Below are 12,199 nucleotides of genomic sequence, written 5' to 3' on the forward strand. Positions count from 1 at the left end.
ACATGGCATGGAAACTAAAAACATATCTCATGCAGCAGGCTGCAAATGACACAGTATTTTTTTCTTTCCTTAGAGTTGAAAGAGAACTATTTCGAGTCAAGTATCAAGGAAATTGTCAAACATCTACTATTACTCAGTTGTTTAAAATTTCACATTAACTGTAGTGTGTAATAAGTCATGGAATGCTGAATAAAAAGTATGCACTTTCTAACTATGGTTGTTTTTGCACAGTTTCTTATTAGGGGTTTTAGATAAGGTATAAGTGCAGTTTTTTAAATATTTTTCACAACCTAATATTACGAATAACCCTGATTTTTAACGTATAAAAGTTTTGGTCCCGTTGAATTCGTTAAATCGAGGTTCGACTATATACATTAGTTGCTTTTGTGTGAGAAACTTACAAGACGCATTCCTTTTAATTGTATAGTTTCCTTAGTCAAAATATTGTGTACATGTTAAATTATATTGTTAATGAGTTATGAAATTACTTCTGAGCAGGTATTACACCAATTATCTCTAAAAACTTCTTTTAAGGTGAAAGCAAAAGTCTCACGATAGATTTCGTTTCTCTCTTGAAAATATTCTTAAAGCATGAAAATTGACCTTGCTACTAAACATATTGAAAATAATTTAACTAGATGGAATACATAAATCTCCTAATCAATAAATACAATATGAACTGATTCAAAGATTTCACATATTTATTAATACAGAAGTAATACAGTTAATAATAAAGTTAGTAAAAATGCTAACTGGAGATGTTGTTGTACGCATTAAAAAAATGATATAATTGAAACACGAATAAGAATCATCATTTAATTTTTTGACTTTTGGCCCCTTTAAGAGCAAAGAATTTTGTCTAAAAAATTTTCAATCTAATGATTCTAATAAAAATTAATTTTCTTTGTTTACCTCTGAACATAAATGTAGTTATTAAGTTTTAATGTTAAATGTTATGCAGTTGCAAAATTTACAACAAAAATTCATCTTCATGTCTTTGCCTTAGGGTAATAGTAGGAGTTGAGCAAATGCCTTACTGAAAAAGAACAAACTAAATACATGGAAAGAATTGAAAGAATACAAACTTTGTCAATGCAGTTATTTGCTCTGTAGTGCGTATTTTATTTTCAATTGGTGTAAAAACATCCTTCATTTGCTTAATTCTTTCCGTTAGGGGCAGATTACTCAACACCCTGCCATTTATCATTAAAACATCAAAGGCACAAAAACAAGGCCCATAATCTCCATCAGGTTGCATAGCTTGTACATCAGCATTTTCACCTTTGGAAACTAAAGAAGAATGAACAAAAAGAATAGGAGTAAAAACCTTAAAAAAAATATTTTAAGAGAATTACCAAGTAATATATATTTTCCACAATATAGAGTATGGCTATGTATAGTATTCCAAAAGCTAGTTAAATGTAGGGAGATTTTGATGGAAAAGTATTGTATATTACCCACTGAAATAAAAAATATTACAAGGTTGCCACAGAAAAAATGCTATTAAAAAAAACTGCATAAGTAGCCTAGGTGTTTGAAAAAAGTTGCAAGAAAGTAACCATACAAATTTTAAAAATTACATAAAAATAGCTTTTATATGATAGTTACATGAATGAATTTTGAAGATGAAAATGACAGAGGCATAGAAAACCGACACATGTTTTCTTGAAGAATATGATGAATGTGTTAAAAAAAAAAAAACAGACAAACATCAAGATTACTTCCTTTTGCTCAACTTACAAAAAAAAGGCCATTTTGTGGATGCAAAACTAATTTCATCAAAATAAATTTTCATTTTTTCACTACACTGTTCAATTTACTTTCTTCATATGTTAGGCTATTTTTCTCAGAACAACTACTTTCTATCATAACATTAACTATTCAGAGATTAAACAAATGTAAAATTAACATAGATAAAGCACAAATTGTTGAAAATTATTGCAAATAGCTATTTCAAGGTTAGAGCCTCTTCATCAGCAAAAAAACTCCCTCAAATCTAATCTCATTATTCTGAAAATTTGGCTTCAGCTAACCATACTTTTCAGTGACTTCCAAATGTTTTGATTGCCTATCCAACATTGAATTTGAATTCCTATTGCTTTTAATTGCATCTACAAGCATAAAAATTCCCTATTCTTTATAATAGACACCTGGAAACACACGACCTCCAATTTCAAGAAACAGTTATGTAAAATAAAATTCAGTATTGTCACCAAAATAAAGTTATATGATTTCACACAGGTAGGAAATTATGTTTTACCTTGAGTTCAAAACACAGGATGTGCAACCAGGGGCGTGCACAGGGGGGGGAGAAGGGACTCCTGTTGGCCCTGGCCCGAGCCTGAAGGGGGCCCAATATTTTAAAACCTAGACGTGAAAAGGGGTAAACAATATGGAGGGGAGCCCAGAAAAGTCATTTGTGACAGGCCCCAAAATTTCTGTGCACACCCCTGTGTGCAACTCATTCACAAATAAATCTATTCAAACAAAATGAGAAAATACAAAAAGTAATTCTGTCATGCCCATTATAACAAAGTTGTATAGAGCAAATTTGTGACTATAACATAATAGCTTCAATTCCCCTTCATATATTACTGTGTGTTATTCAACTTTTATAACAAAATCATTTTTTAACGATATTTTTATTTGCTATAAACAAGTGCGACTGTACATAAGAATCAGCAAATTTTTGTAAAAATTCAGAAATTTTTAAATGCATCTTTTTTGCCAAGATGACTTAGATTTTAATTTATGTATCTATTTATTTATTTATTAAAAGATTAGTTGTGAAATATGCATTTAGTCGTGAGGTTTTAGAAGCAGTAACCACTTAAAACTCATTAATGTGCCCCTTTTATGAAAAAAAAAAGTCATTTTCCTTTGAATAAAAATTTTGTTTAAAGCCCTTCAAATCTAAAGTTTGTGGTTTACAGAAGTACTTGGGTCCCAGGGACCATATAACTTTATATTTTATAGCTTACCTATACAATTAAGTTTGCTGCTATAAATAACAATTTCACCATCAAGTATACATTTTGAAATTCCAGGATTAAAAGCTCGATGTATGTGAGGGGTGAGATTGCCACTCAAAGGAGAATTTCCATAACTTTCTGTAGTATCATGTCCCCTGAAAAAATAAGGAGCCTGTTTATCATTGCTACAGATGATTTTTCAAGGCAAAGTTTGAAATGTATTACTTTTTTAGTAATTCAATTAATAAAAAAAACTATATAATTGCATATTTTGGCCTTCAAAAAGAATAAAATGCACATGCAAAAGAGAAAATTAGCAATGGACAATCGAACCGATTAGACTGTTAATTAATTTCCAATAAATTCCTAATGGTGATCAAGTGCCTCTTTGAGAGTAACTACACTACAAATAATAAACTATTTCACACACTAATAACCAAACTGAAACATTTTTTCCTAGCTTCAAATTCAAACACAAGACACATTATTTTTATAAGATTTGGATGTCACATTTATCCATGAAATTGATTTTGCATGTACATTGACTACCTTGACTTTCACACTTAATTTATTCCTGAAATGTAAAAGGAAATTAAAAAGTAGATTATTAAGAATTGTTTTCAATCAATTGCATCACACAGCAATATATTTCACTAGTTATAAGTAAAAATGTCTGATCATTTTTCTGAAAAGATAAATCATGAGACAGAATCCAAAGATATCCATCTGTTCAAGTCCCATTTTTTTTTCTTCCAGATAGAAACTTTCATGCTTATTCGTACATAGGTCAAACATTCTAGCAGTGATACAGCATGAATTAGATAACACATGAAACTCTGCAATATCAAAATATGTTTTGAAATCAAAATAGTTAAAGTTTAAAACAACTTCAGTAAAAACTGTATAAGTAAAAATAAAAAATAATAACGCATAATTGCACAAAAATTGTAGATTATTACATACATGTTTCGGGGTTACAAGAAACCCATTTTTCAATGCAAAATGAGTGAGTTGACTATATAAAATAAATTAACACTTCTGTCGGATGTCTTTTCATCCATATGCTCACTTATTTTGCACTGACAAAAGGGATCTTTCTAACCTCGAAACTCGTGCATGCAATTTTTTTACGCGATTCTACGTTGTTATTTCTCATTTTTACTTTTCATGCAATAAGGTATTAGTCAACTTAAAAAACTCTATTGCTTAAAAATTTATAAGTAAAAGTTCAAGAAAAAATTGCTTTCAAATAATTAGGTATAAGTGTAAAAAGAGATGACTGGCTCCTATTAAGCTCTATTAACTTTATCAATTCCCAATGAAGATCAAGAGAAGTTAAAAGAACCCCCTGAAAACTAGACCTTATTGCAAATAACAACTAATTCCAGCCAACTATTTCAAGTACCTAAAACACTTATGCTTTTTTTTTTTTTTTTTTTTTTTTGGTGCTGACAAAGTTAGAAATTAATATAACTACTATAATGGAAAAGATTTTCTATGGTTTAAAACAAACATTAAAATTTTAATTACTTAATTCTTTCAAAAACAAGATGTTGCACTGAAGCTAAAGGTTGGATAGTAACAGTTTGAAAGCATTTTAAATTCAGAACTATGAACCACTCTCAGAAAGATTATTAAGACAAAATTAAATGAACTGTAATCTTTGAACTCGAAATTTTTCATACCCTCGTGAAAAATACATGTAACTATTTCCATCCTTGTGAAGTTGCAGTCTTTCACCATCATATTTGGTTTCAATAATAAATGGTTGATTCTTCATGAGGCCTTCAACCTGTTTTTAACAGGAAAAGCAGGTTATCAGCATGTTCTAATAAAATCACAAAATTTTTTAGACAAAACTACTAGGAAAACAACCTAAACTTATAAAACCGTTTGTACCACAGTGTAAGCTGTAGACAATATGCTGTTTATCGCCAGCCAAATTCATAGAAATGATTTTACAAAAAAATCTTCCACTGTAGCCGACGGTCTATACTAGCAGTTGGCAACTGGCAATCTGGACCGCGATTGATCAAAACTTAGACCGCCAAAGCTATTTTCAAAGTAGAACTTTCACAAATAAATTATTTTAGAATATTCTTCTGTAGATAAAGGGCTTAATGTACTTCTGAGGATAACAATGCCTTCGGCAACCACTCTCGCCATCATTTTTAACATAACATAGTGAGGCAAACCTAACCTGGCAGTAATGTGAGCACAGCTCTTAATGACAACACTACCACATTGCCAGGTTAATTTTGTCCCAACTATAGTTTTTTGAGCCCTAGTTTTCCAATTTATCATGACTAATTTGAGTCATTTATTTGCCTATCACGTAAGGTTTGAAACTTTTGAAAAATAAATACTTCCCAAAACTTTCCATGCCAAAGACGGATACAAGGGAGGGGCGATGAGAGCTATCGCCCCTCCCTTGATAGACCCCATCAGCAATTTTTCCAAATTCAAGTTCTAAAATGCAAGTGTAGGTCATCTTTGACGTCCTTTAAGAAAAGGAATTGGGTTTGAATCTCTCTCCTGAAAACATTTCAGAATTGAAGTTGTAAAAAGGGAATTTCACACTATCTTTTGAGATGTTTGGATGCATTCTCCTGAGTATTTTGAAAAATTGAATGCTTAATGCAAATAGGTGTAAACTAGATACGTAATAGAGGCTCATTTAAAAGAAAATCAACTGCCCCCCTCCTTGAACAATCTCTAAATCCACCCTTGTACCATGCCTACTTTAGAGACACACTCTTTGGATAAATAAACTGCGTTTCAAAGAACCTCTCATGTAAAATCTGAAAACCATGAATGTAATTTCTCCTGTTGATTTTTGAATACAAATACACCTACTAATGATATTTAATATTAAATTGGGAGTGAAAATTAAAATTAAAGAAAAAATTGTAAGGAATACATTAATTTTCTCAAAAATATCCGGATTTCACTTAAAATCACTTGTCTAACCACATTCTATACACTAGTGCGAACTGATACCCAAAGAAAATAACTAGCTGTGGCTACTTGTCATTGGCTGAAATTGGTTACACTCAACTGAAGATTTTTATGAAAAGTGCCAGACAGCTGCGATTTAAAAAATGTTTCAATTTTTCCCCTCCATTTTTAAAACAAATAGTGTATTATATTAAAAAATTAGCGAGTAAGTAAGGTAATTGAGAATAATTTAGTTTTAAGAGTAACTTTGTTATGCAATGATATTTTTAGTATTATGTTTCATTTTATTTTTGTTAACAATAAGTGTTTGTTCAGTTTCCCTGTTTTTGTACTTTTCTTCATAAAACATTTTTAAAAAAATAATATTCCAGAAATAAGTATTTTATTTTCTTGTTATTCTCGAATCCAAAAAAGTTGAAAATGAAAATTAAAAGTTAAATAATACTACAAATTAGGGGTCCCCAACCTACAGCCCACAGGCTACATTCAACCTGCAAACAGATTTTTTTCTGGCCTGCAAAAAGTTTCAGCATCAGGGGCGGCTTCAGGGTCCTGCGGCTAGGTGGGCCCTGCTCCGACTTGCATTATTCTAAATTATTTTTATTTTTTTTTAAAAATTTCTCCGTTTTAATAGAACAAACTTGACCTAGTCCAAGGCTCTATTGAACCTGAAACTACATAATAAATGCAAAGCAAGGATGAATAGGGCCCTCTTGCCAGTATAGTCACCAGGCCACTCACTTTTTGGTCCACGGGGATGAATCCCAAATGTAGTTTCCAGGGAAGGGTGTATATTACGGTGCCTCAATTTGCACTTTTTCTTCTGTAGCAAAATGTATATCCTAGCAAAAGTGGTCAATTCCCAAGAATATTACAAAAAAAAAATATAAACTTTTTCGAATCAAATAATACCATCTGTGAGAAGTATGGCCTCAAAAGTTTGAAATTTTGAGAAAAAACACTAAAATGTTCTCCAATTTTAAATACAATAAAAACATCATTTTCTGCATTAAAAGCTGCCAAATGTGAAGAAGTTTGATGTTGAAACCTCAAAAGGTCAGTTAAGTAATCTTGGAGAGAGCAAAAATGCCTACTTTGATGAATGAAATGGGGCATAAATTCAGTACATTAAAGATATTTTAGAATTTTTATATAAAATTTTTTATGTTTCATGTTTGGATTAAAAGTGTAATCGGATCACATTTTGCTGCAGCTAGATTCTCCCCCCCCCCCAATATGTATTATGAAGCCCCCCTCGCCTCCCTTCCCCTTTGGTCATAAGAGATGAGACTGACATTTGTCAACTAAGGTGCTTCATTTTACATTTTTTTTCCCTACACTGAAACGTGATACCTGCCAAAAGTGACCAATATCCATGAATATTACGTACATTTTTTTTTTTTTAAATCAAATAATATCTTCTGTGAGAAATGTGACCTCAAAATATCAAAATTTTGAGCAAAATCAGTAAAATGTTTTCTTAATTTTAAATACAGTAAAAATTATTTTAAATACAGTAAAAATACAATTTTAAATACAGTCTGTTTCTACATCTAAAAACTTTGATAATATTATATTTACTATTAACTTTTTACAAAAGAGTTCAAAAAAAAAAAAGAACATGCATAAAGGAAGAAACCTATGTAACTCTTACTTGGCTTGGCAGGGCAATTTCTGCCAACATGGGACGAAATGGAGAAAAAAGACTTATTTCAATTTCATGCAGACGAGCAGCGGGATTTCTTAAACTACAGCAAACCTAAAATCATAAACAGCACTGATGCAGTCAGGGAATACAATGGACAGTATTCAATGTTACAGCAATTTAAAAATAATAATAAATGCATAATGTCTGTTCCCAAACTTTTTACAAATGTAACATTTATTCAGACATTTTGAACACATGTTTAAATGAAATCAAAGTGAAACTGAGAATGAGTTTTTACACATATCATTCCACACAAAGAACTACAAATCAATGCCATCAGTTTGTGTGCTATCTATATAAATAAAACAAAGAATATGTAGGTGTGTATGCTTCTTATACAAATCCAGATTACAGACCTCAACCAAATTTAGCAGGGAGGTACTTGGGCACTAGGGTGGTTCAAAAATAAATGTAAAAAATATTTTTCTCCTAGATAACGGTACACCCCCTAAATGGTTTTAGTCTTGTGGATAGCAAAATACTGGAAGAATTTTAGCTTCCAATTTCAACTGAAAGAGGATGCTCAAACCCCTCCCCCAAACTTCAATAGTATGGGGAGGAGGGTTTAAAAAATGCATTGAACTGAAAAAACAATATGCTACATATTATAATATATAATAGAAATATGCATATACATTGCAGTAAAATAATTATTCACAAAAAAAACAGCTAGGGATATTAAATATTTCTCAATTTGTGGCATTTTCTATGATACGGCTAATGTTAAATGAAGGGGTCATTGAGCACCGTCTTAAAATTTGAGTAAGAAGCTAAAACTTTTGCAGCATTATACTATTAGTAAATGTGAAAAAATAGGGGGTGTCCTGAACTGAAAAAAAGTTTTTTTGAACCACTCTATTGGGCACACGAGAAGAAACATAGGGTGGTTTTCAAATGGCAAAAAAAAAAACCAATACTGAACCATTCAAATTTTAACTTTAAGAACCGAAAATGGTATTAAATGGTTCTTTCTATAATTATAAGATTGTCTTGAATTCAGTCTCATTTGAAAGCCTGCGAAAAATATCCCTGAAGTAGATTTACTTTCTTGGGATTTCAAAACCACCAATGCTGTAAAATCACCAGGAAAAAAGAAAAAGCACTTTTAAGTGAAGGAAAATCAATATTAAATCAGAAATGTATCGTCTGCCGCAAGCTCAGTTTTAATTGGCGTGAATAAAATCATTGAGAAAAAGATTGGTTGCCTTTTTTTTTCTCCATTATAAACAAAGAAAATTCTTGCTTTAATTTTGAAGCATTGCTTGTAATTGGACAATTCAAAATGTTTCCTTTTTGGTTATTTTTCTGCTATCTGTCGGGAAATTTTACAGATTTTTTTTTTCTTTTTTGTTCAAGCCTGATTGTTGAACACATAACACTAGACATAACTTTTATTTTCGAGGTAGATTGCGCAAAGTCAGGCGACGCAGCTCGTCATAAAATAAAACTCTCACACAAAATAAAGCACAGAGTATTAAATCCAGCTCACTCCATTTAAAAAATAAAAAAAAAACATGTGAGAAACAAAAACATTTCACGCTCTACCCACCTATTTTGTTTTCAATTTTAAATTAGCAGTATTGTTTCATTATTTACAAATAAAAATGATTTGGATTGGAGCAGGTGTAGAGGTAAATGGGCCTTATTTTTAATTTTTTCAATTTTCCATTCAAATTCCAATGAATTCATGTGTTTTCTCACTTTTATGTCAGTATCAGCTATATGTTACTATTAGTTATCAGACAAATGTTGTTCATGTTACCCATACATTTTTAGTGGCTATATGGTAAAAGACTGTATTGAGGTGGTTTTGGTAAAATAATCTGGTAACTGAGTAAAGAAAGACATTAAATAGCTACATTGACTTTATCATTTATGGATGCAAAATATTTCATTTGATGTATCACAAATTTTTATCTTAAGTTAAGCACTCAGAAACAATTTTCATATAGTATACAAAATTTGCTAATCTAGAAAAGTTTAGATGGAAAATATTATTATATCTTCCATAATTAGGGAAAGAAATATTTTTATAGGTCAACATTCTTTCTTGATTGTAGTAACAAGGCAAAATGGAAACAAAAAAACAAGTACCTTTTCTAAACTATTAGTAACATTGTATAAATCTATAGCATCTGGATGGAAGGCTTTGAGAACGCTATTTTCACTGATCCCTAATTTCATGTCTTTCAGAATAATCCTTATCAGCCATTTTTGCTCAAGAGCAGAAGTGTTTCGAAGCAAGTACAGAAGATCATATTTCAAATCATCTGAAAGATAGAAAAAAGTATATATATACAGGGTGTTCCGTTTTAACCAGCAAAACCTTTATTTTCGCAACTGTTAGTCCTAGATGTATACTTCCAATTGCAAAAATGTTCAAATTCAGATGCAGAGTTAAGATATTGAAAGTTTGAAGTGAAAATAAAAATGAGTCAAAAAATACAAAATCTAACTTTTTATACAGGCCTCATGTCCCCTAACTTATATTTAGGGAAATAATCTCCATTGAAAAATAATTCCAAGACTAAAACTTTGAAATTAGTACGACCAATATTCACCCGCAGCGTTTTCTGACTTAAACCACTTTTCACTTGCCGTCAATAACGCCTTTTGGGGGAAAATGTAGCAGTTAACATGTGTTTAAAATTATACAAACGCATAGAGTGTGTTTTTTCAAATATTTCAAGGTTTTGTAGTGTGTTTTTGCGTATAACGGCATAACATTTACACTTATTTTTGAACAGCAATGAAAAATATAAATACCTTATTTTTTCTTACTTTGACAGCATGTCATTATTCTGAAAGGGCAGTAAGTTCCAATCTCATCTTTTTTATGGTTCCTTAAAACTTTAAACTGGAACATCTGCCTGAGTTTTTGCCACATAAATGTCAAGTTTTTTGTGTTAGTAATATCTTTCAATGGTGATTATTTCCCTTAATATAAGTTAAGGGACCTAGGGCCCGTATAAAAAGTTAAATTTTGTATTTTTTGACTCATTTTTATTTTTGCTTCAAACTTTCAACATCTTAACTCTGCATCTGATTTTGAACATTTTTGTAACTGGAAGTATACATCTAGGGCTAACGGTTGCGAAAATAAAGGTCTTGCAGGTTAAAACTGAACACCCTGTATGTATATATATATATATATATATATATATATATATATATATATATATATATATATATAATTATAACAAAAGTGAAAAATATTGAAAAGACCACACCAAAAGCCCATAGATGCGCAATGCAGTAAAATTAAAAAGCCAAGTAAATATAAAAAATATGCAAGCCAAATATCAAATATTAAACAGTTTATATAAAAAATAGTGATGAGAAGAAGGAAAATTGCTAGCAGCTAGGAAAAGACGAAGTATGAATTCAGAGCTCATCAGCTGTGGGGGATTCAATCAATACAGTAGAAGACCGTTATAACGCTGACCTGTATAACCCAATTCTCTATAAAACGCACAACTTTTCAGAAGTAAACAATAGGTTTTGAAGCTTGAAAAATCCCTCTGTTTTGCTTTGCAAACATAAAAATTGTTAGGCAAGTTAAATTTTGAAAGTTTTTCATCTTTCCATCTTAATTCAAAGCTTTTAAATTTAAAATCAGTAATCATAATGAACAGAAAATACCAGATGGCTCTTTAAAATGGAGCTGTTATGCAAACCATGAAGCAAGCAGATGTGCAGGATAATGCACTTTCTTTTGATTGTGAAACATATTTATTTGTGAATAACTAATTGTAATATTGGTGCTTTAATATTCATTGCAGATAAAACTCATTCTGAAGGACTAATATATAGATATATTCTGAATATTAGTTTCAAAATTTGTGAAATGATCTATATAACGCAAAAGCTGTGACCCCAAAGTGTGCGTTATAACGGTCTTCTACTGTATGGTCAAAAGAACAAAAAAATTAACTATGAACTAAAAGAGAATGTCTAAGCTCCAGTATATGCAATGTAGAGTAACATTGGGCAAAACGCACCACATGTTAAACTATAAACAATAAACAAGAGCTTAAACCTGAAAATAAAAGCAGGGGGTTCTGCCTCGACTAATTAGGAAAACAAGTTCCGAATAATTAGTCATCCACGGGACAGTACCTGCCAATAACTAAAATGATCTTACCTTGAGATCAATTTAAAACAAAACCAATCCGATATTCAACTTGACAAAATTCATTCCAGTTATCAACGTAAAATCTAAAAAATAAGTCCATATCCAAAGAGAATAATCCAAAAACATGCCAGTCACCCGTTTCCCACGTGCTCTTGTTTTTTGTTTATAGTTTAACATGTGGTGTGTTTTGTCCAATGTTACTCTATATTGCATATACTGGAGCTTAGACACTCTCTTTTATTTCATAGTTAAATTTTTTGGTCTTTTGACCATATTTATTGAATCCTCCACAGCTGATAAGCTATGGATTCATACTTAGTCTTTTCCTATTAAATAGCTGCTTGCAATTTTCCTTCTTCTCATCATTATTTTTATACAAACTGTTTAATATTTGGTATTTGGCTTGCATATATTTTATATATATAT

General features: G+C 30.8%; 1 protein-coding gene across 1 annotated transcript in view; it reads right to left on the bottom strand.

Moving 5' to 3' along the window:
* Positions 1-12,199, bottom strand: part of LOC129227997 (DNA ligase 4-like) — a 61,609-nt gene that overhangs the window by 31,912 nt on the left and 17,498 nt on the right. The window contains exons 5-9 of the mRNA XM_054862625.1: positions 9,733-9,908; positions 7,585-7,689; positions 4,658-4,764; positions 2,982-3,127; positions 1,086-1,290 (exon numbers count right to left, since the gene is read on the bottom strand). Of these exons, the coding sequence (XP_054718600.1) occupies positions 1,086-1,290; positions 2,982-3,127; positions 4,658-4,764; positions 7,585-7,689; positions 9,733-9,908 (739 nt within the window). The remainder of the gene's footprint in view (positions 1-1,085; positions 1,291-2,981; positions 3,128-4,657; positions 4,765-7,584; positions 7,690-9,732; positions 9,909-12,199) is intronic.

The sequence above is a fragment of the Uloborus diversus genome, chromosome 8 (genome assembly GCF_026930045.1).
Source record: "Uloborus diversus isolate 005 chromosome 8, Udiv.v.3.1, whole genome shotgun sequence".
NCBI classification, from domain to species: Eukaryota; Metazoa; Arthropoda; class Arachnida; order Araneae; family Uloboridae; genus Uloborus; species Uloborus diversus.